The 27850-nt window shown below is 41.3% G+C and overlaps 1 protein-coding gene across 1 annotated transcript in view; it reads right to left on the bottom strand.

Annotated features, from left to right (window-relative positions):
* Positions 1–9991: 9991 nt before the first annotated feature.
* The window catches only part of URB1 (URB1 ribosome biogenesis homolog), a 140370-nt gene continuing 122511 nt past the window's right edge, over positions 9992–27850 (bottom strand). The window contains exons 25-30 of the mRNA XM_053705174.1: positions 16827–16885; positions 16070–16263; positions 15255–15365; positions 15107–15170; positions 10053–10215; positions 9992–10003 (exon numbers count right to left, since the gene is read on the bottom strand). Coding sequence (XP_053561149.1) covers positions 9992–10003; positions 10053–10215; positions 15107–15170; positions 15255–15365; positions 16070–16263; positions 16827–16885 — 603 coding nt within the window. The remainder of the gene's footprint in view (positions 10004–10052; positions 10216–15106; positions 15171–15254; positions 15366–16069; positions 16264–16826; positions 16886–27850) is intronic.

Raw genomic sequence — 27850 nt, 5'->3', positions numbered from 1 at the left:
CTACCAAAAATTTACAGCAGATACACTTAGCTTTGGTAGATCCAGCAGGCAGTGATTTTCCTGTAGTATCTTCTGGCTCAGATGCAACGTGAGACATCTTGCAATATGTAAGAGAAAAAACAACATATAAAGCAAAATAGATCAAATTCCTTATAAGACAGTTTCAGGAATGGGAAAGAATGCCAAATATCAAGCTTCTAGCAACCAGAAGCAAATGAAAAATGAGACTGAAATAATGTGGAGACAAAAGCGACGCCCATATTTTTTAGCGCCAAATAAGACGCCCACATTATTTGGCGCCTAAATGCTTTTGGCGCCAAAAATGACGCCACATCCGGAACGCCGACATCTTTGGCGCAAAATAACGTCAAAAAATGACGTAACTTCCGGCGACACGTATGACGCCGGAAACGGAAAATAATTTTTGCGCCAAAAAAGTCCGCGCCAAGAATGACGCAATAAAATGAAGCATTTTCAGCCCCCGCGAGCCTAACAGCCCACAGGGAAAAAAGTCAAATTTTTGAGGTAAGAAAAATATGATAATTCAATGCATAATCCCAAATATGAAACTGACTGTCTGAAAATAAGGAAAGTTGAACATTCTGAGTCAAGGCAAATAAATGTTTGAATACATATATTTAGAACTTTATAAATAAAGTGCCCAACCATAGCTTAGAGTGTCACAGAAAATAAGACTTACTTACCCCAGGACACTCATCTACATGTTTGTAGAAAGCCAAACCAGTACTGAAACGAGAATCAGTAGAGGTAATGGTAAATATAAGAGTATATCGTCGATCTGAAAAGGGAGGTAAGAGATGAATCTCTACGACCGATAACAGAGAACCTTATGAAATAGACCCCGTAGAAGGAGATCACTGCATTCAATAGGCAATACTCTCTTCACATCCCTCTGACATTCACTGCACGCTGAGAGGAAAACCGGGCTCCAACTTGCTGCGGAGCGCATATCAACGTAGAATCTAGCACAAACTTACTTCACCACCTCCCTTGGAGGCAAAGTTTGTAAAACTGATTTGTGGGTGTGGTGAGGGGTGTATTTATAGGCATTTTGAGGTTTGGGAAACTTTGCCCCTCCTGGTAGGAATGTATATCCCATACGTCACTAGCTCATGGACTCTTGTTAATTACATGAAAGAAATGCCATACCGTATTCTAAATTACAAAAGTTCAAAGCTCTTTTACCTTACCAGCCCTTAAAAGGGCCCTTTGCAGGGCATGCCCCAAAGAATTCAGCTCTTTTGCCTGTAAAAAAAACATACAATACCCCCCCCCAACATTACAACCCACCACCCACATACCCCTTCCGACGACTTCCCGACGAATGACGGTTCCTTTAAGGGACGTCATCCAAGATGGCGTCCCTCGAATTCCGATTGGCTGATAGGATTCTATCAGCCAATCGGAATTAAGGTAGGAAAATTCTGATTGGCTGATGGAATCAGCCAATCAGAATCAAGTTCAATCCGATTGGCTGATCCGATCAGCCAATCAGATTGAGCTCGCATTCTATTGGCTGATCGGAACAGCCAATAGAATGCGAGCTCAATCTGATTGACTGATTGAATCAGCCAATGGGATTGAACTTGATTCTGATTGGCTGATTCCATCAGCCAATCAGAATTTTCCTACCTTAATTCCGATTGGCTGATAGAATCCTATCAGCCAATCGGAATTCGAGGGACGCCATCTTGGATGACGTCCCTTAAAGGAACCGTCATTCGTCGGGAAGTCGTCGGAAGAAGAAGATGGGTCCGCGGTGGAGGTCTTCAAGATGGAGCCGGTCGTCATCGGATGAAGATAGAAGATGCCGCTTGGATCAAGATGGTTGCCGGTCCGGATCGCCTCTTCTTCCCGGATAGGATGAAGACTTCGGAGCCTCTTCTGGACCTCTTCAGCCGCCGGATTATGGATTGCCAGCCCCCGCTTGGGCTTGGATGAAGATTTTGGAGCCTGGAACGATCGGTGATACCTGGCATGGTGAAGACAAGGTAGGAAGATCTTCAGGGGCTTAGTGTTAGGTTTATTTAAGGGGGGTTTGGGTTAGATTAGGGGTATGTGGGTGGTGGGTTGTTATGTTGGGGGGGAGTATTGTATGTTTTTTTTTACAGGCAAAAGAGCTTAATTCTTTGGGGCATGCCCCGCAAAGGGCCCTTTTAAGGGCTAGTAAGGTAAAAGAGCTTTGAACTTTTGTAATTTAGAATAGGGTAGGGCATTTTTTTTATTTTGGGGGTCTTTGTTATTTTATTAGGGGGCTTATAGTTGATGTAATTAGTTTAAAATTGTTGTAATATTTTTCTTATGTTTGTAAATATTTTTTTATTTTTTGTAACTTAGTTCTTTTTTATTTTTTGTACTTTAGTTAGTTTATTTAATTGTATTTATTTGTAGGAATTTTATTTAATTTATTTATTGATAGTGTAGTGTTAGGTTTAATTGTAGATAATTGTAGGTATTTTATTTAATTAATTTATTGATAGTGTAGTGTAAGGTTTAATTGTAACTTAGGTTAGGATTTATTTTACAGGTAATTTTGTAATTATTTTAACTAGGTAGCTATTAAATAGTTCTTAACTATTTAATAGCTATTGTACCTGGTTAAAATAAATACAAAGTTGCCTGTAAAATAAATATTAATCCTAAAATATCATTATAATTTATATTGTAGCTATATTAGGGTTTATTTTACAGGTAAGTATTTAGATTTAAATAGGAATAATTTATTTAATAAGAGTTAATTTATTTCGTTAGATTTAAATTATATTTAACTTAGGGGGGTGTTAGTGTTAGGGTTAGACTTAGCTTTAGGGGTTAATACATTTATTATAGTAGCGGTGAGCTCTGATCGGCAGATTAGGGGTTAATTATTGTAGGTAGCTGGCGGCGACGTTGTGGGGGGCAGATTAGGGGTTAATAAATATAATATAGGGGTCGGCGGTGTTAGGGGCAGCAGATTAGGGGTACATAGGTATAATGTAGGTAGCGGCGGTATACGGAGCGGCAGATTAGGGGTTAAAAAAAATATGCAGGTGTCAGCGATAGCGGGGGCGGCAGATTAGGGGTTAATAAGTGTAAGGTTAGGGGTGTTTAGACTCGGGGTACATGTTAGGGTGTTAGGTGCAGACATAGGAAATGTTTCCCCATAGAAAACAATGGGGCTGCGTTAAGAGCTGAACGCTGCTTTTTTGCAGGTGTTAGGTTTTTTTTTCAGCTCAAACTGCCCCATTGTTTTCTATGGGGATATCGTGCACAAGCACGTTTTTGAAGCTGGCCGCGTCCGTAAGCACCGCTGGTATCTAGAGTTGCAGTGGCGTTAAATTATGCTCTACGCTCCCTTTTTGGAGCCTAACGCACTGAAAACCCAGCCCCTTCTGTGAACTCTAAATACCAGCGGTATTTAAAAGGTGCGGGAGAAAAAAAGCAAGCGTAGCTAACGCACCCCTTTGGCCGCAGAACTCTAAATCTAGGCGTTAGTAAATAAAAATGTTTAGTTATGCATAATGAAACTTTGCAATATACTTTCATTTGTTTTGTCCCCCTTTCATGTAATTTAGCTCTGAAACTTATTGTTAATTCTGAAAACTTAAAATGCACCCTGCTGACTTCTCAAGACTACTGTGCTACACATCTGTCCCTAATTGGCCTTATCAGATAACTGCAAAACAAAGCACTCTATACTATGACAGTGGCTAGCTTTGTTGTCTGAGGACTAAAGCCCAGATTGGCTCCTCCAAATAAGGCAAATGGTGGGTGAATATTGGCTATTGATAAACAATTGCAGTAAAAAAAGATCTTGTTTTAAAAATGTCTAAACTTGGCTGATATGTTATTCTATAGCAACACAACAGAAATGTCTTGTAAGGTATTTACTGTCCCTTTAATGACATGACAGTTTCACTTACAAAACAAATATCCTTATTGGGTTAATAAACTAAGTGTCCAATAAATTTATTTTTTTAAAGCACATTTCTCAAGCTCCTTTAGGTAAAAACATAAATTACGCTTACCTGATAATTTCATTTCCATCGAGTAGAGGAGAGTCCACGGCTTCATTCATTACTATTGGGAATTAAGAACCTGGCCACCAGGAGGAGGCAAAGACACCCCAGCCAAAGGCTTAAATACCTCCCTCACTTCCCTCATCCCCCAGTCATTCTGCCGAGGGAACCAGGAACAGTATGGGAAATACCAGGGTATAAAAGGTGCCAGAAGAAGATTAAATTTAGGTCTGCCCTACGGAGATACGGGCGGGAGCCGTGGACTTTCCTCCCCTCGATGGAAATGAAATTATCAGGTAAGCATAATTTATGTTTTCCATCTAAAGGGGAGGAGAGTCCACGGCTTCATTCATTACTATTGGGAACATATACCCAAGCTCTAGAGGACACTGAATGAAACCGGGAGGGTAAAAGGTGGACCCTAATCTGAGGGCACCACAGCCTGCAAAACCTTTCTCCCTAAAACAGCTTCTGCAGAAGCAACAACGTCAAATTTGTAAAACTGTGTAAGGAGGACCAGGTGTTTAGTTACAAATCTGCACCATAGAGGTCTCATTCTTTAAGGCCCAAGACGAAGTCACAGCTCTAGTTGAATGAGCTGTGATCCTCTGAGGAGGCTTATGTCCTGCTGACTCATAAGCCTAACGAATCAAGCTCCTCAACCAAAAAGACAAAGAAGTAGCAGAGGCCCTTTGCCCCTTGCGCTTCCCAGAATACACCACAAAAAGAGATGTAGACTGTCGGAAATCCTTTGTAGCCTGAAGATAAAACTTCAAGGCACGAACCACATCCAAGTTATGAAGTAACCTCTCCTTAGAAGAAGAAGGGTTAGGACACAAGAAAGGAACAACCATTTCCTGATTGATGTTACGGTTAGACACCACCTTGGGGAGAAACCCCAACCCAGTGCGAAGGACAGCCTTATCCGCATGAAACACCAGATAAGGATGGTCACTTTGCAAGGCAGCTAGCTCAGATACTCTGCGCGCCGATGCAATAGCCAACAGGAAGAGAACCTTCCAGGACAAAATCTTAATGTCAATAAAATGCATAGGTTCAAACGGAACCCTCTGCAAAACCTTAAGAACTAAGTTTAAGCTCCAAGGTGGAGCCGACTGTCTAAAGACAGGTGTGATTCTAGTCAGAGCTTGAACAAAAGATTGGATGTCAGGGAGCTAAGCGAGTCTCCTATGCAACAAAACTGATAATGCCGAAATCTGTCCATTTAAGGAACTAGCGGCAAGACCTTTCTCCAAACCTTCTTGGAGAAAAGCCAGAATCCTGGATACCTTCACCTTGTGCCAAGGATATCCATGCTTCTCACACCAGGACAAGTAAGTCCTCCACACCTTATGGTAGATGCGACGAGTGACTGGCTTCCTTGCCTGAATTAGAGTATCAATCACACCTTCAGGAAAACCTCTCTTGGCTAAGACTACGCGTATAATCTCCAAGCAGTCAGCCTCAGAGAATCTAGATTTTGATGTTGAAAGGGGACCTGTGACAGCAGATCTCTGTGACAGGGTAACCTCCACGCCGGAAAGGATGACATCCCCACCAGATCCGCAAACCACGTCCTCCGTTCCTGTTTGATGCTTGCCACTACACGAGGTAGAAGTGATAGCGGTGAAAAAATGTAAGATAGGCCACTAAGGCATGTGTCAGCTCTGCCTGGGGATCCCTGGACCTTGACCCATATCGAGGCAGATTGCAATTGAGTCTGGATGCCATGAGATCTATCTCCGGCGTTCCCCATCTGTGACAAATCTCTGCAAACACCTCGGGGTGAAGAGACCATTCCCCCGGATGGAAGTATTGTCTGCTGAGAAAATCCGCTTCCCAGTTGTCCACACCTGGAATGTGAATCGCTGAGAGCGAGCAGTCGTGGGACTCCGCCCACTCCAGAATCCGAGACACCTCCCTCATCGCGATTAAGCTCCTCGTTCCCCCCTGATGGTTGATATAAGCCACCAAGGTAATGTTTTCGGTCTGGAACCCGATGAAACTGACCAACTCCAGCGAAGGCCATGCCTTCAGAGCATTGTAAATTGCTCGCAGTTCTAGAATGTTGATCGGAAGGAGAGACTCCTCCCTGAACCACTTTCCTTGTGCCATTCGGACACCCCAAACAGCTCCCCATCCTGTCAGACTGGCGTCCGTGGTCACAATCTCCCAGGAAGGTCTCAAGAAGGATGTCCCCATGGACAGTTGCTCCGGACGGATCCACCAAGAGAGGGCATTCCAAGTCCATGGATATCAGCTGTGATAGATCTGAATGATCGCCGTTCCACTGTCTCAACATGCACAATTGAAGAGGTCTGAGATGGAACTTGGCGCATGGGATGACATCTATGCTCGACACCATGAGACCTATCACCTCCATACATTGAGCCACCGAAGGGCTTGTGGAGGACTGAAGGGCAAGACAGGTTGATGCAAGTTTCCTGCGTCGCTGATCTGTGAGAAATATCTTTATGGACATAGAGTCTATTATCGTACCCAGGAACTCTACCCTGTTGCTGGGAACCAGGGAACTCTTTCCTGAGTTGATCTTCCAACTGCGAGATTGGAGTAGAAGAAGAAGAGCTCTCAAATGATCCTCTGCTAGACTGAACAACGGCGCCTGAACTAGGATGTCATCCAGGTAAGGCGCCACCGCAATGCCCCTGGATCTGGCTACTGCAAGTAGCGCCCCAGAACCTTCATGAAGACTCTCGGGCCGTCGCCAGACCAAAGGGAAGGACCACAAACTGGAAGTGTTGGTCCAGAAACGCAAATCTTAGGAACCTGAAGTAGTCCCTGTGAATTGGCACATGAAGGTAAGCGTCCTTCAAATCTACAGTTGTCATAAACTGACCCTCTTGAACTAGGGGCAGAATAGATCTGATTGTTTCCATTTTGAACAATGGCACACTCAGAGACTTGTTTAAACACTTTAGGTCCAGAATCGGGGGGGAACGTGCCCTCCTTCTTTTGGAACCACAAAAAGGTTGGAATAGTACCCTAAACCCCTCTCTGCTAGGGGTACTGGTACGATAACCCAGAGAGAGGCGAGATCTCTTACACACTTTAGAAAGGCCTCTCTCTTCTCTGGTCTTGACGACAGGTTTGACAGGAGGAATCTTCCCTCTGGCGGATGGGATCTGAACCCTATCCTGTAGCCTTGAGAGACAACTTCTAGAACAAAGGAGTCCTGAACGTCCTGCAACCATGCGTCTGAGAATTGAGATAATCTGCCCCCTACGTGATCCGGAGACCGGTCGGGGGCCGCCCCTTCATGCCGATTTAGTCTCGGCGAGCTTCTTGCTCTGCTTAGACTTGTTCCAAGAATGAGCCGGTTTCCAAGGTCCCTTGGACTGGTCCGCTTTCACTGTGGGTTGCTGGCGCTGGGCCTGTCCGCATGAAAGGGATGAAAAGTAGATCCCTTGGGCTTAACCTTCTTATCCTGGGATTAGGAAAGCTCCCTTGCCTCCCGTAACCGTAGATATGATCAAATCCAATCCTAGACCAAACAGGATCTTTCCTTGAAAAGGCAGGGACAACAGCCTCGACTTGGAGGTCATGTCCGCAGACAAAGATTTTAGCCACAGAGCCCTGCGCGCTAAATCCGAAAAACCTGATACCTTAGCATTCAGGCAAATAATTTGCATATTGGCATCACAGATGAAAGAATTGGCAATCTTCAGCACCTTAATCTTTTCCTGTATCTCGTCGATGGATGTCTCCCCTTCTACCAATTCACACAGGGATTCGCACCAATATGTCGCAGCTCCAGCGACCGCCGCAACGGCCGCTGCAGGCTGAAAAACAAACCACCTTTGCTGAAACATCTTTCTCAACGTGTTTTCCAGCTTTTTATCCATGGGCTCCTTAAACGACGAACTATCCTTGAGGGGAATAGCTGTCCACTTAGCGAGCGTAGAGATAGCCCCATCCACCTTGTGAATGGTCCCCACAACTCGAGCTGAGAGTCCGGAACGGGAAACAGTTTTTTAAAAGAAGAAGAAGGGGAAAAGGGTGACCCTAATTGCTCCCATTCATTCTTAATAATATTTGCTATCTTAACGAGAACCGGGAAAGTCCGAGGCACCACCCTGTCCTCGTACACCTTGTCAAGATTAGGAATCGCAGGTTCCTTTCGGGATCTTAGGTTCCAGAACCTCCAAGGTAGCAAGTGCCTGTCGCAGCAGAAAGTGCTAATTTTCCATCCTATAACCAGGCTCCTCCACAGCAGGAGGTTTAGATGACACGGACTCCAACCCAGAATGGACCTCCCCAGAAGAGTCAGAGTGGGCCTCAACCTCGTATAGAGCCTCTGCATCAGCCATCGGTAAGGACAAACTCTGGGTCGAGCTGCCATGATACCCCCTACCATTGCGCTTAGCAGAACACAGTAAGGCATGGATCACTTTAGAAACCGCCGATTCCAGTAGGTCCGCAAAGTCTGAGGGCCAATGAATCTCTCCCGAAGGAGTAACGATTGGACCCCAGGGCGCTGCATGTGCAATCGGAGATGAAAGCAGGGAACGCACCTCACGGGACGATGAACCCTCAGAGGCGGGCGGCTCAGTAGTACTAGAAATCCGTTTGCATTTAGATGTAGTAACTTTGTCAAGGCATGTGGAACAAAGTTGAGCAGACTGATCTACCAGAATCTCCTCACAATAAACACAGGAATGAGACTTTATTATGGAGGGAGAGCCCTCTAACTCGTCAGAGTCCTCCATCGCTTGTGCTTATGGGAAGACTAAATTCATTTAAAAAAGGCACCTTTATACCACCAATGGCCGGGGCACTCACCACCTCCTAGGACCCAGACTACAGAAACCGCTTATGTCTCCTGCGCCACAGATCAACAGAGAAGGAAAGATAGGCACGCCCGTCACATGGAATGCCTGGCAGGACTGCCCCTGCACTAGGGAAAACTGTGCCAAACATGGAACAGGTATGGACGGGAAGGTGGAAGACAGGTGGGCACAGAGGCAGAGGGGGGAAGAGCAGGACCCTACACTACAGAAAAAGTTTGGAAGGGTGAGGGAGGGATGGTACACTGCACTACAGAAAAATGGGGAGTCAGGGTGTGGGGGCCTTACAGAGGGCTTGCAGGGAGGGGGAAGATGGGGGGACTGCTACACTACAGATTTTTTTTTTTTTTTTTTTTAAATACAACTGCAGCTTCCAGTACATTAGATGGTGGAAACCGTTGGGAGGGGGGAGGGTTATAGAGCTATTAGGGAGGGATAAGGGAGGTGGGAGGGTAAGGGGAATCATGCACTGCAGAAAATATATTAATTTATTTAAAATATATATTTAATTTTTTTTTAAAAGCCCTAAAACTTCATACTTCATGTTTGGGAGGGAACAGGGAGGTGGATAGTGTCATGTGGAAGGGTAATCCTTACACTAAAATACTACAACCCTTGTCAGATAACTAATTAGAAGTGTGCTCAGCTGTAATTAGCAGCCTTCTAATAACTAAACAATAGCAAAGCCATATATGTCTGCAATTTCTGAACAAATGGGATCCCAGAGAAGCTGTTACATCCATTTGTGTTAGAACGACACAAGCTGTATGTAAATCATTTCAGTGAGAAACCCAAAGTTTGTGAAAGTTAATTCCCTCCTCCAATATGATCGCATTTAGCAGCGACACAGTGGCATGAAATATACCAAAATGGGTCTAGATTAATACTTTGGGTTGTTTACTAAAAAAATGTTTATAGTAAATTAAAAAAATGGCTATTTCTGTTTAAATGGATAGCAAAAATGCTAAAAATTCTGCGAAATTTTGGGCAAGTTTTTCTCTGAAATTCCCAGTAGCAAAGGGGTTAATATGAAAAAGAAAACTAAATCATGTATACAATTAACTCCTTCACTGCATTGCTAAAATGACCCATCAGTCAGCATCCCTTCACATTATGCCGATCATCCTTACTATGGCACACATGCTATTTTGATATATTAAATGTGCATTATATTTGGATCTGCACATAGAGAATAAAATCTATTGCGTGCAATAAACCTAGGACTCACCACAAGCTTGCGATGTTGTGGGAAATGGAGAATAGTTTTCATCATTCTCTCTCGATCCAGTAAAGTGAGTATCTCCTCCATGCTGGGCTGTTGCCACAGAGACTTCCCCAGGCTCTTCCGTGTCTTGTGATGCTCAACTGCAGCCGGGCCCCACAGCAGCAGCCTTAATAGAAGATTAGATGTTTTATTAATGACAAACCTTGGAACATTCCATGGCCGAGTAGATCAACTGCCAGTAACTGGCCTATTTTGATTTTAAAACAAGCAAGACATTCTTAAATAACATGAATTGTGCCTTCTTGGATTAATTAATGGAGTCTCTCCAGTACTTAGGTTAGTTTATGGAAACTCTAAATTAAGAAAAAATGCACAGTTCGAACTCATGGAAATTTTATTGTTTGGAAAAAACAAATTTGACTTTACCTTTGGATTCATGGCCCAATTAAAAAGGACAAAAATGTATTATATAGTTATCCAAGATGATTATTCCCCTTGTTTATAGGGAAATTGGACTATGACATTAGTTTCCCATTAATATGTTCCAAATGACTTGGAAAATTGCCTACTGAGGTTTATTTTTGCATATTTAAAATCCATCAACTCAAGAACATGCCCATATACATCGGCTGTGCATGCCGAAATAGCAGACTTCCTAATCTTCTCTATCACTTTCCATTAAGGCCTTAATATCTTAAAGTGAATGTCAAGTTTGATGAATCAGTGCCCTGTTTTTAAAAACCCTATTAAAAACATGGGCACTTTCATTCATCAAACTTTACATTTGACTCGTTTTGTTAAAATACTTACCTTTTAATCTTGAAAGCCGCTCCAGTGATTCCCCCTCTTGCCACTCGTCACTACATACGTCAGCAATGACGAATACAGCATCCTCCAATCACGGCTTACCCCCCAGGGGAATCATTGCCTGAAACAACGCTGTGAATGGAGGAAGACGGATTCGTCATTTTTGACATATGAAGAGGCTTGCGACGGGTGGGGGAAGCCCTGGAGCGGCTTTAAAGATTAAAAGGTATTTTAACAAAACTGGTAAAATGTAAAGTTTGATGAATGAAAGTGCTCCTGTTTTTAATAGGGTTTGTAAAAAACGGGCACTGATTCATCAAACTTGACATTCACTTTAAGTCTCTATCTATACACAAAAGTTAATGCTTAGACAGATCAATTGAAAATAAAAATTGTATTACCTCTCTCATTCCCCCCACACTGGGAACCTGCTGCCTTTTGTTTCAATAACTTTTCTACACTCTACTCTTCTCTATTTATACTTCCTCACTGGGTAAACATATCAGTAGCTATGGCTTCAACTATCACCTCTATGCTGATGATACTCAGATCTACCTATCCACCCCTGCACTCTCTCCTTCTGTCCTTTCCCACATCAGCGACTGCTTATCTGGCATTTCTTCCTGGATGGCCTCTCACCACCTAAAAATCCACATGTCCAAGACTGAGCTTCTTCTAATCCCCCAATCTAATTCTTCTTCAGTTTCTAACTTTACTATCACTGTTGGCGTCACCACTATCTCCCCATCACCCCAAGTCCACTGCCTAGGAGTTACACTTGACTCCAATTTGTCCTTAATTCCCCCACATCCAATTGCTCTCTTCATCCTGTCGCAACCACCTACGCAATATCTCCAAAATTCGTCCTTTTCTGAGTGCTGAAACTACTAAACAGCTAATCCATTCCCTAGTAATTTCCAGGCTTGACTACTGTAATAACCTACTTACTGGTCTTCCTCTCTCCCGCCTCAACACCCCTTCAATCCATCCTAAATGCCTCTGCTAGGCTAATCCACATCTCCCGACGCTCTGTATCTGCTGCACCCCTCTGTGAGTCCCTTCAATGGCTCCCCATTCACAGCAGAATTAAATTCAAAATTCTCACTCTGACCTACAAAGCCCTAACCAATGCAGCCCCCCTACCTGTCCACACTCATCAACAAGTATACTCCAGCCCGTCCCCTAAGATCCAACAACTATCTACTCCTTGCATCTTCTACCATCACCTCCTCCCATGCTAGACGACAGGACTTCTCTCGCGCAGCACCAACCCTCTGGAACTCACTTCCACGAGCTGTCAGACTTTCCCCCAACCTCTCCTCCTTTAAATGCTCCCTAAAGTCCTTCTTGTTCAGGGAAGCCTATCACCAAATCAGTAACTAATGAATTCCACTTGCCGAGTAGTTGCCCTCATCTAACTCCACACTAACATCATTCCCACCTTTGCAGTACCCACCTCCTGTTTCTCACCCTCCTACCCATCTAGATTGTAAGTTGCCACGGGCTATTTTTACATTTCTGCTGTGTTTGTGTTTAGCTGTAATTTTCCTCTTACACATTTACTGTACCCACACATATTATATACTGTTTTTCTCACCATTAAATGGACTTTATAAAGATAGCATTATTTTCATCAAATCTTATAATTTACTATAAAAACTTTTTTATAAAATACAATGAAAAAATTTAAAAAAAACCCACACTTTTTCTAACTTTGACCATAAAAATCTGTTACACATCTACAACCACCAAAAAACACCCATGCTAAATAGTTTCAAAATTTTGTCTTGAGTTTAGAAATACCCAATGTTTACATGTTCTTTGCTTTTTTGCAAGTTATAAGGCAATAAATACAAGTAGCACTTTGCTATTTCCAAACCATTTTTTTCCCTCAAAATTAGCGATAGTTACATTGTAACACTGATATCTGTCAGGAATCCCTGAATATCCCTTGATATGTATTTTTTTTTAGTAGACAACCTAAAGTATTGATCTAGGCTTATTTTGGTATATTTCATGACACCATTTCACCGCCAAATGCAATCAAATAAAAAAAATATGTTAATTTTTCCACAAACTTTAGGTTTCTCACTGAAATAATTTACAAACAGCTTGTTTATGGCACAAATGGTTGTAAATGCTTCTCTGGGATCCCCTTTGTTTAGAAATAGCAGACATATATGGCTTTGGCATTGCTTTTTGGTAATTAGAAGGCCGCTAAATTCTGCTGCGCACCACACTTTTATTATGAGCAGCAGTGAAGGGGTTAATTAGGTAGCTTGTAGGGAGCATTTTAGCTTTAGTGTAGAGATCAGCCTCCCAACTGACACATCCCACGCCCTGATCCCTCCCTGATCCCTCTCAAACAGCTCTCTTCCCTCCCCCACCCCACAATTGTCCCCGCCAATTGCCTCCCCCACCCCAGACAGTCTGCCAGTACTAAAATAAAAGGCTTTTTTTTATATATATTTTTTTAAAATATATATTCTGCAGTGTAGGATCCCCCTTAGCCCCCAACCTCACTGATCCCCCAAAGAGATCTCCAACGCTCCCCCTTATTTGCCGCCATCTTGGGTACTGACAGCTGTCTGCCAGTACCCAGTATGCCATACATTTTTGCTTTTTTTTATTAAAAAAATAAATAAAAATCCAAATTTTTCTATAGTGTAACCGCCCCCCTCAATAACCTACCCCCCACCCCTTCCAGATCCCTTGGATAACATTTATCCCTCCCCTCTCCCTCCTTCCCTTTAAAGGTTCCATAGTGCTGTGGTCCCACCCGACCCCATGCACGCTCCCGGCATTCCTGCATGCGATCCTGCCCCCCTACCAGATATCCTCCAGCGATAGGCCGCCCATCCGCCTCCCTGCAATGGCTCCCACTCACCAACGATATACACCATTGCTGGCCGATGCAGAGAGGGCCACAGAGTGGCTCTCTCTGCATCAGTGGATAAAAAAAGGTATTGCAGTGAAGCCTCAATATCGAGGCATCACTGCAATACCTTGAAAGTTGCTGAAAGTGATCACGATCGCTTTCACCGATTGAAATCCCAGAGGACGTGTCAGGCACGTCCTTGGTTCTTAACTGTATTTTTTTGTAGGACGTGTCTGACACGTCCTCGGTCACCAAGGAGTTAAAGTGAAGGAAAAAAAATTACAGTGCAAAGTCCCTTTAACCACTTTGCATGGAAAATGCAGAAAACAGCATCTACTCTTTTAATATAGAGAGGTCAGCTATCAGGTATCACCATGGCAACAGTGACCACATGATAAAGCCACAGACATGCAGCACAAAATCAAGGGGTGTGTGCCGTACAGCTATTTTAAAGAAAACAATGGTACTGTGTCCGTCCAACTGCCAGGTGATCAGGTTATTGTTTTAAGAATGAGAAATACCAAACAGTATTGTGGGAGATTTCCAGCACACACTCATCAAATATAATGAATGAAAAAACACTCAATCGAAAGAGGGGTCCCACCTTTTATTTAAGAGACGTCATGTGTTACTAATGACAACTGCCTGGCAGTATCTACTAGTCTCATGTTGTTGTGTTTGTAAAAGGGATATTAAACTCTAAATACATTTTAAATACATAGTAATGAAGTTATTCCCCGCCTCCCTCTAGTAATGGGGTTTGCATGTTGAAATCTAGCTTTACTATGTGCAGCAATTCTCAAATACCTGCAGTGACACCTAGATCCAATAATGGCAGCTCCCATAATTAGAGGGCAGCACATGAAACATATTTATTATTTAATGTCCCTTTAATGAGCAAATAAAATGGAGGGTATTGAAATAAAATGTGAGATGTATAAGCATAAAATATTTTATGGTATTCAATTTAGAATGAGTTTTAGTGCAAGTATTTTATTTATTTTTTATTAATTATTTGCAAGTGAGTTTGGACTGTTTAAAATTTAGCCAATACATTTGTGGTTAGATATTATATTATTACTTATTTTCTGCATTAACTGCAATATGCTGCAAGGTGACAAAAAGGTCACAATTTTTGGCATTTTTATAGAGTAAAATGGGTACAGAACTCTAAATGTTGGTGAATATGGGAAAGTGAAGTGATGCAGTGAAACCATAGAAGTGCGTATTTGAAATATTTAGGAAATAATAACTCCCATATATATATATTTTTTATTCTCTAATCTGACGTTTTGCATTTTTCTTCATATTTATACAAACTAATGTTATTTTATAAAATATAGTTTTTCATGTCCCCTGAAACAGATTTTACCTGAAATCAGTAAGACTTATGTTATTCTTTTCATAGGCTTGCAGAAGCAGCAGTATTTTTTGGTCTGGAATAAAAAAAAAAAATCTCTCATTAGTTTAAAAAATAGAAATGCCTGGAATACAAATTTGCTTTTCAGTTCAGTGTTTACCTGTACGGCTAAGACTTGCTCCATACGCTCCCAATAAAACAGCAAAGTGATTGCCATCACAGACAGAAGGGCATTTCATAACTACTGATCTCAGCAAATCCACTAACATTTCTATACAAAAAGGGAAAATATTAGCAAATACTTCACTTTAAATTCCCAACAGAACTTAAGCAGAATATGACATATATGCATGAAAATGCCTAATTTGTTAGGGCAAGTCATTTTTTCATTACTGATCCTAGATACCTTTGTGTTTAACCAAGACAAAGGAGTAAAACACATAAATAAAGTAATGCTCAGAAGACATAAGCATTACAGCTCCCAAGCAGCTGGCTGGTTATTGGCAGGTTGTGTGACCGATGCTCCTGATTGGTGCATCATTCATGTTCTGTTCTGCTGTGGCTCCTGAGTGTGACTATCTAACAAATTACAGTATCACAGTTTGCATGATTATATCCCTTTAAAGTCTTTAAAGAAGTATATTATATATGATCAAGTGTTAAAATGATCTTTCCATTCCTTGAAACAAATACATTTTATACATGACAAGCTGCCCACCTCTCGCCACTGCCCTTAAGACACCACATGCAAACAGACTTGGGTTGCCAAGCTATTGTGAGGTTACCATTTTCAAGTTGCCAAATAGGACAGCAGTTGCCATAGTGACATTAGCATGAAATCTAAGAACAAAACAGCGCCACAGAGGCCTCAATGCGAGTAGTTCTGAGGTGCTGTTCTTTAGCTGTTAAAATTGGATTTACTTTTTCTATTCAGAGATCTGGTTATGTTACTGCAGTTTAATACAAGGAAGTTACCTCGACTGGTGTTGTTTTCATTCTGCTCCTCTCTGGATCTCAGCAGGGTTGGCAGAAACAGAGAATGCTGGGTTATCATCATGTGAATGACCGGCAGCTCCACTAAACCTTTCACTGATAAACTCTCCGACCCATACCACAGCTCAATGCCCTCACGTAGAGCTGCCAAAAACTCACAATCCTTGTACCGATACCTTTAAAAAAATTTAAAAAAAGAGAGAAAATCATTTTAATAATTAATTTACACGTGTCCAAGATGTGGTAAAATGGTTGGATATTTCCAAAAGTATGCACCAGAAAGTATAAAAAAAATAACTGTACAATTACAAAAAAGTATACAGTAAGGAAAATACATAATAGAAATATTAGACTACTTCTATTATAGTGTGTCATACATAAATATGTAGTAAGTATAAAAACATAAGAGCATAAAAATAAATCTTTGGAACTGTGCTATCATTGGGTGTGGCGCACAAAATGTAAGTGTACATTTTCCATTAAAAAAGAACTGAAATCAGGAATGGCTTTGCTTTTTCGAGTGAAGACACTGGAATAAAAAAATGTTCTTAATTATCTTGTGTATTATATGAATACTACAAATTCATTATAAACGTGTATTCAGTTAGGACAAAACTATTTACCAAGTCAGAATGTTACTGCTATTGTATCATTAAACATTTTTAATATAAGCATGTTTTAAAAATGCAAATCAATGTTTTATTAATGAAAAAAAAAATTGCAAATTAAAATAACTTACTTGAGTCCAGTTTTCACTAGGGTCTTCCATTCAGTGGGTATATTTTTCTTTACAAATGGCTATATTAAGAGCATGACAAAAGGAAATAGTTATATGTTGAACATCCTATCAAATGGTAAAATGTAAGGTTACAAATAGCTGTACACAGTACATTGCAATCCATCTGTAGTTATAACTAATAGATCATGATGCTAATGTGTAATTTACCCTTTTCCTCACAGCTAGTGCTGATAATGCGGCTTCAGATTAAAAAATGTTTTGCAACAAAATTGTCACTTGAAGGAAATAATGTGGACTTTGTACAAGCGAGTGGCAACACTCAATGACACATTTCATGAAAAAAGATGATCTAATACTGGGCACAGCAGACCTATATTCTGAAATAAAGCAGGCAGTGTCTTGATTGGACTAACGTCTAGTATACATTTATAGTTCTTCAAATCTTAAATGTGATTGTAAATCCTAGCGTTTGTGAAACACTAGGATTTACAATTGGAAAAAAAAATAAAGGGGACTTTCAGTCATGAAATATAAAATATTTCATGCTGAAAGCTTCTTTATTTTGGTAGCGTTTACCGCACCGAGCTGCTCAGGCAGCCAGCGGCGGAACGCAATTTTACTGTGAGGTGACATTTCCACCTCTTGGCAAATAGCCGTGCGTTCCAACTGGGGCCAAGCCAGACAGCCTGTCTCTCAGCATAATAGCGTTCTGTCGTGGGCTGTCTGAGGTGCCCAGTGCAGCGAACGCATCAAAACAAATAAAGGAGCTTTCAGGATGAAGTATTTTATACTTTATGACTTAAAGTCCCCTTTGTTTCAATGGTAAATCCTAGCGTTTTACAAACGCTAGAATTTACAATTACTTTAAAGTTAAAAATTGTATATCTGCTGTCTTAGATAAAGAATATAACAATGACTTTTAAAAAGACAATGCAATAGAACACTCTGACTTTTAAATTAGCAGTAGATTCTTTTCTGAAAATTTTAAAAATGTACTTCAAATTTGCCAGCCCCCTGTATCATGTGACAGCCAGCAGCCAATCACAGGCTTATATAGGTATACATAGTGAACTCAGAAAGTGTCATATAAAAAGACTGTGCACAATTTGATAATGGAGGTAAATTAGAAAGTCTCTTAAAACTGCATGCACTATCTGAATCATGAACATTTAATTTTGACTTTAGTGTTCCTGTAAAGTGACATTAAACATTAAATACATTTTATAAGGATAGTATTGAGGTTATTCCCCACTTTCCGCTAGCCCTGTATACGGACATATCACTTGTTTGCACATTTGCAGCAACTCTTTTTCATATACTTGCAGTGTAACCTAGGTTGCATTATGGCAGCACCCATGATTAGAAGGAGGTGCATGAAATGTATTTAGTGTCTCTTTAAAAAAACAAAAGGGATTTGCAGTCTTGCCATAACTGCAGAGCTTACACAAAAACAAAATTAATGCTTATCTGATGAATTCATTTATTTTATGGTGTTGAGAGTCTACAAGCCATTACTCCTGGCCACTATTAGGAGGCAAAGATTCCCAAAGCTCTAATAGCACTTAGGCCCCATGTACTAAAAGGTGAGCAGACAAGCTAGAAGTTGTCCGCTCGCCTTCGCTACATACGGGCAGCGGACGAACATGATCCGCTGCCCTTACACACTCAAGTGAGCATGTAAAGCCCGCCTATTCTCTTGCGTGAGGGTAGGGACTGTCAATTACTGAGAGCGAGCTCTCGGTGAGTTCTACTCGTCACCTCAGAGGTGGCGTAGAGTGTAAGAAGCAGCGAGGGCTTAGTACAAAGAGCCCATTATCCCACTCACCTCTCTGGTATTCCAGTCTGAAATATAATAAAAAAGGAGAAGTACTAAAGGTAGGAAGGGAAAAATAAATATAAACTAAACTGACATCAGAAAAAAAGAATAATTAAAGTAAAAAATTAAACTGGGCGAATCTCAGACTCACACCACCATGAATTAAATTAAATTATCAGGTAAGCATAGATTATTTTTTCTTCTTTCATAAGATGAGAGTCCATGAGCCATTACTCCTAGGAAGTAACACCCAAGCTGTGGAGTCCACGAGTAATTGGGCGGAACAACATTTATTTTTAACCTTTTTTTAATAAAATAGGCACCTAAATACCAGACACTGCTGCATGAAGGAATTTCCTACCCAACACATCAAGGTGTTAAAAGAGAAAATACGTAAGAAAAACCACCCTTGCAAATTTTCACAGCATAAGCCTCATTCTTGGAAACTCAAGAAGAGAAAACTGATCTTGCAAAGTGGTCAGAAATGTGTTTTTGTTGTTGGTTTTTGTTTTTAAAAAAAACAAAAAAAAAACTATACCGCCTCCAAGAAAGCCGAGTGTTTGCTAATGTGGTGGCTTTGGCCTTCTGATACTTTTTGCGAACCAAGGACAAACCAATTAAAGGATTGCTAAAAACCTATGAAACCTATAAGTAGAATTCTAATGCTCTTACAACATCAAAAGAGGTAAGACTTTCAATTGAATTCTTTGGATTAGGACAGGGGGAAAAAAATCATATTGAGTGTTTAAAAACACCTTCTCTTGATGAAAAATAAGATAAGAAAGCTTGCAAGAAGACCAAACAATTCAAAAAAACATAATTTATGCTTACCTGATAAATTCCTTTCTTCTGTTGTGTGATCAGTCCACGGGTCATCATTACTTCTGGGATATTATCTGCTCCCCTACAGGAAGTGCAAGAGGATTCACCCAGCAGAGTTGCTATATAGCTCCTCCCCTCTACGTCACCTCCAGTCATTCGACCAAAGACCAACGAGAAAGGAGAAGCCCAGGGTGAAGTGGTGACTGGATTATAATTTAAAAAATATTTACCTGCCTTAAAAACAGGGCGGGCCGTGGACTGATCACACAACAGAAGAAAGGAATTTATCAGGTAAGCATAAATTATGTTTTCTTCTGTTATGTGTGATCAGTCCACGGGTCATCATTACTTCTGGGATACCAATACCAAAGCAAAAGTACACGGATGACGGGAGGGATAGGCAGGCTCATTATACAGAAGGAACCACTGCCTGAAGAACCTTTCTCCCAAAAATAGCCTCCGAAGAAGCAAAAGTGTCAAATTTGTAAAATTTGGAAAAAGTATGAAGCGAAGACCAAGTTGCAGCCTTGCAAATCTGTTCAACAGAGGCCTCATTCTTAAAGGCCCAAGTGGAAGCCACAGCTCTAGTAGAATGAGCTGTAATTCTTTCAGGAGGCTGCTGTCCAGCAGTCTCATAGGCTAAACGAATTATGCTACGAAGCCAGAAGGAGAGAGAGGTAGCCGAAGCCTTATGACCTCTCCTCTGACCAGAGTACACGACAAACAGAGAAGACGTTTGTCGAAAATCCTTAGTTGCCTGCAAGTAGAACTTGAGGGCACGAACTACATCCAGATTGTGTAGAAGACGTTCCTTCTTTGAAGAAGGATTTGGACACAAGGATGGAACAACAATCTCTTGATTGATATTCCTGTTAGTGACTACCTTAGGTAAGAACCCAGGTTTAGTACGCAGAACTACCTTGTCTGAGTGAAAGATCAGATAAGGAGAATCACAATGTAAGGCTGATAATTCAGAGACTCTTCGAGCCGAGGAAATAGCCATTAAAAATAGAACTTTCCAAGATAATAATTTTATATCAATGGAATGAAGGGGTTCAAACGGAACACCCTGTAAAACGTTAAGAACTGAGTTTAAACTCCATGGCGGAGCAACAGTTTTAAACACAGGCTTGATCCTAGCTAAAGCCTGACAAAATGCCTGGACGTCTGGATTTTCTGACAGACGCTTGTGTAACAAGATGGACAGAGCTGAGATCTGTCCCTTTAATGAGCTAGCCGATAAACCCTTTTCTAAACCTTCTTGTAGAAAGGACAATATCCTAGGAATCCTAACCTTACTCCAGGAGTAATCTTTGGATTCACACCAGTATAGGTATTTACGCCATATTTTATGGTAAATCTTTCTGGTAACAGGCTTCCTAGCCTGTATCAGGGTATCAATAACCGACTCAGAAAAACCACGTTTTGATAAAATCAAGCGTTCAATTTCCAAGCAGTCAGCTTCAGAGAAGTTAGATTTTGATGTTTGAATGGACCCTGTATCAGAAGGTCCTGTCTTAGAGGTAGAGACCAAGGCGGACAGGATGACATGTCCACTAGATCTGCATACCAAGTCCTGCGTGGCCATGCAGGTGCTATTAGAATCACTGATGCTCTCTCCTGTTTGATTTTGGCAATCAATCGAGGAAGCAGCGGGAAGGGTGGAAACACATAAGCCATCCTGAAGTTCCAAGGTGCTGTCAAAGCATCTATCAGAACCGCTTCCGGATCCCTGGATCTGGATCCGTAGCGAGGAAGTTTGGCGTTCTGGCGAGACGCCATGAGATCTATCTCTGGTTTGCCCCAACGTCGAAGTATTTGGGCAAAGACCTCCGGATGAAGTTCCCACTCCCCCGGATGAAAAGTCTGGCGACTCAAGAAATCCGCCTCCCAGTTCTCCACTCCCGGGATGTGGATTGCTGACAGGTGGCAAGAGTGAGACTCTGCCCAGCGAAATATCTTTGATACTTCCATCATTGCTAGGGAGCTTCTTGTCCCTCCCTGATGGTTGATGTAAGCTACAGTCGTGATGTTGTCCGACTGAAACCTGATGAACCCCCGAGTTTTTAACTGGGGCCAAGCTAGAAGGGCATTGAGAACTGCTCTCAATTCCAGAATGTTTATTGGCAGGAGACTTTCCTCCTGACTCCATTGTCCCTGAGCCTTCAGAGAATTCCAGACAGCGCCCCAACCTAGTAGGCTGGCGTCTGTTGTTACAATTGTCCAGTCCGGCCTGCTGAATGGCATCCCCCTGGACAGATGTGGCCGAGAAAGCCACCATAGAAGAGAGTTTCTGGTCTCTTGATCCAGATTCAGAGTGGGGGACAAATCTGAGTAATCCCCATTCCACTGACTCAGCATGCACAATTGCAGCGGTCTGAGATGTAGGCGTGCAAAGGGTACTATGTCCATTGCTGCTACCATTAAGCCGATCACCTCCATGCATTGAGCTACTGACGGGAGTTGAATGGAATGAAGGATACGGCATGCATTTAGAAGCTTTGATAATCTGTCTTCTGTCAGATAAATCTTCATTTCTACAGAATCTATAAGAGTCCCCAAGAATGGAACTCTTGTGAGAGGAAAGAGAGAACTCTTCTTTTCGTTCACTTTCCATCCATGCGACCTTAGAAATGCCAGAACTAACTCTGTATGAGACTTGGCAGTTTGAAAGCTTGAAGCTTGTATCAGAATGTCGTCTAGGTACGGAGCTACCGAAATTCCTCGCGGTCTTAGTACCGCCAGAAGGGCACCCAGAACCTTTGTGAAGATTCTTGGAGCCGTAGCCAATCCGAATGGAAGGGCTACAAACTGGTAATGCCTGTTTAAGAAGGCAAACCTTAGATACCGGTAATGATCTTTGTGAATCGGTATGTGAAGGTAAGCATCCTTTAAATCCACTGTGGTCATGTACTGACCCTTTTGGATCATGGGTAAGATTGTCCGAATAGTTTCCATTTTGAACGATGGAATTCTTAGGAATTTGTTTAGGATCTTTAAATCCAAGATTGGCCTGAAAGTTCCCTCTTTTTTGGGAACCACAAACAGGTTTGAGTAAAACCCTTGTCCTTGTTCCGACCGCGGAACCGGATGGATCACTCCCATTAATAATAGATCTTGTACACAGCGTAGAAACGCGTCTTTCTTTATTTGGTTTGTTGACAACCTTGACAGATGAAATCTCCCTCTTGGGGGAGAGAATTTGAAGTCTAGAAGGTATCCCTGAGATATAATCTCTAGCGCCCAGGGATCCTGGACATCTCTTGCCCAAGCCTGGGCGAAGAGAGAGAGTCTGCCCCCCACTAGATCCGGTCCCGGATCGGGGGCCCTCGGTTCATGCTGTCTTAGGGGCAGCAGCAGGTTTCCTGGCCTGCTTGCCCTTATTCCAGGACTGGTTAGGTTTCCAGCCTTGTCTGTAACGAGCAACAGCTCCTTCCTGTTTTGGTGCAGTGGAAGTTGATGCTGTTCCTGTTTTGAAATTCCGAAAGGGACGAAAATTAGACTGTCTAGCCTTAGCTTTGGCTTTGTCTTGAGGTAGAGCGTGGCCCTTACCTCCTGTAATGTCAGCAATAATTTCTTTCAAACCGGGCCCAAATAAGGTTTGCCCCTTGAAAGGTATATTAAGTAATTTGGACTTAGAAGTTACATCAGCCGACCAGGATTTTAGCCACAGCGCCCTACGTGCCTGAATGGCGAATCCTGAATTCTTAGCCGTAAGTTTGGTTAAATGTACTACGGCCTCCGAAATAAATGAATTAGCTAGTTTAAGGACTCTAAGCCTGTCCGTAATGTCGTCCAGCGTAGCTGAACTAAGGTTCTCTTCCAGAGACTCAATCCAAAATGCTGCCGCAGCCGTAATCGGCGCGATGCATGCAAGGGGTTGCAATATAAAACCTTGTTGAACAAACATTTTCTTAAGGTAACCCTCTAATTTTTTATCCATAGGATCTGAAAAAGCACAGCTATCCTCCACCGGGATAGTGGTGCGCTTAGCTAAAGTAGAAACTGCTCCCTCCACCTTAGGGACCGTTTGCCATAAGTCCCGTGTGGTGGCGTCTATTGGAAACATCTTTCTAAATATTGGAGGGGGTGAGAACGGCACACCGGGTCTATCCCACTCCTTAGAAACAATTTCAGTTAATCTCTTAGGTATAGGAAAAACGTCAGTACTCGCCGGTACCGCAAAGTATTTATCCAACCTACACATTTTCTCTGGTATTGCAACGGTGTTACAATCGTTAAGAGCCGCTAAGACCTCCCCTAGTAATACACGGAGGTTTTCCAATTTAAATTTAAAATTTGAAATATCTGAATCCAATCTGCTTGGATCAGAACCGTCACCTACAGAATGAAGCTCTCCGTCCTCATGCTCTGCAAGCTGTGACGCAGTATCAGACATGGCCCTAGAATTATCAGCGCACTCTGTTCTCACCCCAGAGTGATCACGCTTGCCTCTTAGTTCTGGTAATTTAGCCAAAACTTCAGTCATAACAGTAGCCATATCTTGTAATGTTATCTGTAATGGCTGCCCAGATGTACTAGGCGCCATAATATCACGCACCTCCCGGGCGGGAGATGCAGGTACTGACACGTGAGGCGAGTTAGTCGGCATAACTCTCCCCTCGCTGTTTGGTGAAATTTGTTCAATTTGTACAGATTGGCTTTTATTTAAAGTAGCATCAATACAGTTAGTACATAAATTTCTATTGGGCTCCACCTTGGCATTGGAACAAATGACACAGGTATCTTCCTCTGAATCAGACATGTTTAACACACTAGCAATAAACATGCAACTCGGTTACAATCTTATTTAACAAAAACGTACTGTGCCTCAAGAAGCACTAAACGATTAAATGACAGTTGAAATAATGAACTGAAAAATAGTTATAGCATCACTCTTTAAAAACAACACAACTTTTTAGCAAAGGTTTGTTCCCATTAGTAAAATAACACTAATTAAATTTTAAACATAAAAATTACATAAACGTTTTAAATCACAGTCACTATATAAGTCTCACAGCTCTGCTGAGAGAATCTACCTCCCTTCAAAGAAGTTTGAAGACCCCTGAGTTCTGTTAGAGATGAACCGGATCATGCAGAAAATACAAGAGTAACTGACTGGAAATTTTTGATGCGTAGCAAAGAGCGCCAAAAACGGCCCCTCCCTCTCACACACAGCAGTGAGAGAGAAACGAAACTGTCATAATTAAAACAAGCAAACTGCCAAGTGGAAAAATAATGCCCAAATATTTATTCACTCAGTACCTCATTAATGCAAACGATTCTACATTCCAGCAAAAACGTTTAACATGAAAAATACCTATTAAAAGGTTTAATGTACTTTTACAGAGTAATTCCGGTGAAATACCATCCCCAGAATACTAAAGTGTAGAGTATACATACATGTTCATTATAACGGTATGGCAGGATTTTCTCATCAATTCCATTCAGAAAATAAAAACTGCTACATACCTCAATGCAGATTCCACTGCCCGCTGTCCCCTGATCTGAAGTTTTTACCTCCCTCAGATGGCCGAGAAACAGCAATATGATCTTAACTACTCCGGTTAAAATCATAAGAAAAACTCTGGTAGATTCTTCTTCAAACTCTGCCAGAGAGGTAATAACACGCTCCGGTGCTATTGTAAAACAACAAACTTTTGATTGAAGTTCTAAAAACTAAGTATAATCACCATAGTCCTCTCACACCTCCTATCTAGTCTTTGGGTGCAAGAGAATGACTGGGGGTGACGTAGAGGGGAGGAGCTATATAGCAACTCTGCTGGGTGAATCCTCTTGCACTTCCTGTAGGGGAGCAGATAATATCCCAGAAGTAATGATGACCCGTGGACTGATCACACATAACAGAAGAAAACTCTTCCGGCAGACGATGTTGCTAAAAACAAAAAAAAATCTAAGACAGAAACTAAATGTCCAAATCATGTATAGGTTACAAAGGAGAAACCTGTAAATCTTGAGAAAAAACAATTAAATGTTGAAACAAGAAGACATTGGTTTAATCACTGGATATATCCTGACTAAGCTTGAACAAATCCTTGATGTCCAGAAACTTATCAATTTTCCTGTAGTATGAAACTGAAAAAGCTGAATTGTAACTCTAAAGCGCTAGCACAAACAGAAGAATTCTTATATTTCTAAAATAATTCCAACTAAAAGCCTGTTTTTCACAGCAGGAAAAAACAACAACTTCCCAAATTCTTTGAGAAATTTTACTTGTAACAGATTTTCTGGCCATAAAAAAAAAAAAACTACAGCAGTGAAAAAACCTCTTTGTTTTAAAAAGTAGGTATTCAGTCTCTAAGCCTTCAAGATACGAGTCAAGATCTGATGCTAAAACAGACCTTGAAACAGAAGGTCATGTCGAAGAGAAAAACCATAGAGAAACTTGACTTCTGAATCATACCATAAACCAAGTTCTGCGGGACTTTCTGGAGCAATTAGAATTATTGAAAAATGCTCTATGCAGTCCAAACTATGACTCCTGAAAACAGCAGTCATCAGGTCTGTCTTTGGAGATACGATTAATCCATAATCTAGTTGAAAACTACTTGGAGAGATTATTCTTGTGAAAGAGATTGCAAGTTTAGGCAAAATAATACCCAGTGTTCCTTCCTGGGAAGTGAAATACAGAAGATTATACAATTTTTGTTTTCTGTTTCCAAATAAAAAAGCCTTTATTTGGAAAACTAACTATAGACTTGAGCAAGCTAACTATAATAATTATGATCCCTGTTGATCTATTAAAAAAAGCTGCATTGTCATGGGTTAAAGAATGACTCCTTGAAAAAAGAATCTTGAATAATAAGGAAAATAACATTTTTATATTAAAAAGGACATGAAAGCCAAAATTATTCTTTCATGGTTCAGATAGATATACCATTTTCAACAACTTTCCAATTTACTTCTATTTTCCCAATTTAATTTATTCTCTTGGTATCCTATGTTGAAGGAGCAGCTGAAAGTCAATGACAAGTGACATATGTGGTTCAGCATCCAGGATAGCGCTTAATGATTGTTGGTACATTTATCCACCAATCAGCAAACACAACCCAGGTGCAGAATCAAAAATGAGCCGGCACCTTAGCTTAGATTCCTACTTTTTCAAATTAAAGGGACACTCAATCAAAATTAAACTTTCATTACTCAGATAGAGCATGCAATTTTAAACAACTCTCTAATTTACTTCCATTAACAAAATGTGCACAGTCTTTTTAGATTTAGATGTGCAAGAATAAGTTTGTATGCATTTGTGAATGGCTGATTGCTGTCACATGGTACGTGTATGCATTTGTGATTGGCTGATGGCTGTCACATGGTACAGGGGGAGTGGAAAAAGACATAACTTTTAAAATTGTCAGAAAAAAAATCTACTACTGATTTGAAGCTCAGACTAAGTGCTATTGCATTGTCTTGTTATCTTGCATTTGTTGATTATGCAAATCTACAGTGTTGACTGGTCCTTTAAGATAGCAAGAGAACGAAGAAAAATTAATAATAGGAGTAAATTAGAAAGTTGCTTAAAAACAAATTATGCTTACCTGATAATTTCATTTCCATCTGTCGGAGGAGAGTCCACTGCTTCTTTCATTACTTGTGGGAATTAAGAACCTGGCCACCAGGAGGAGTCAAAGACACCCCAGACAAAGGCTTAAATACCTCCCACACTCCCCTCATCCCCCAGTCATTCTGCCAAAGGGAACAAGGAACAGTAGGAGAAATATCAGGGTATAAATGGTGCCAGAAGAATAAAATTAAATTTAGGTCCGCCCACTGGAGAAACGGGCGGGAGCAGTGGACTTTCCTCCCACAGATGGAAATGAAATTATCAGGTAAGCATAATTTATGTTTTTCATCTCAATGGGGGGAGAGTCCACTGCTTCATTCATTACTTGTGGAAACAAATACCCAAGCTCTAGAGGACACTGAATGAAAAAAATGGGAGGGTACAAGGAGGCGGACCACAGTCTGCAGAACCTTTCTCCCAAAAGCTGCTTCCGCCGAAGCAAAAACATTGAATTTGTAAAATTTTGCAAAAGTATATAAAGAAGACCAAGTTGCTGGCTTACAAATCTGCTCCATAGAAGCCTCATTCTTAAAGGCCCAAGAAGAGGCCACAGCCCTAGTTGAGTGAGACATGATCCTCTGAGGAGGCTTTTGTCCCGCTGTCTCATAGGCCAGACGGATAATACTCCTCAACCAGAAAGACAGTGAAGTGGAAGAGGCCCTCTGCCCCCTACGCTTCCCTGAAAATACAACAAATAAAGACAAAGTCTGTCTGAACTCCGTAGCCTGAAGATAAAACTTGAAGGCCTGAACCACATTAGAATTATGAAGCAACCTTTCCTTAGACGAAGAAGAAATAGGA

Source organism: Bombina bombina, chromosome 3, assembly GCF_027579735.1.
Source record: "Bombina bombina isolate aBomBom1 chromosome 3, aBomBom1.pri, whole genome shotgun sequence".
Lineage (NCBI taxonomy): Eukaryota > Metazoa > Chordata > Amphibia > Anura > Bombinatoridae > Bombina > Bombina bombina.
Note: the sequence above shows the minus strand (reverse complement) of the source record. Positions and strands in the feature narration are given on the sequence as shown.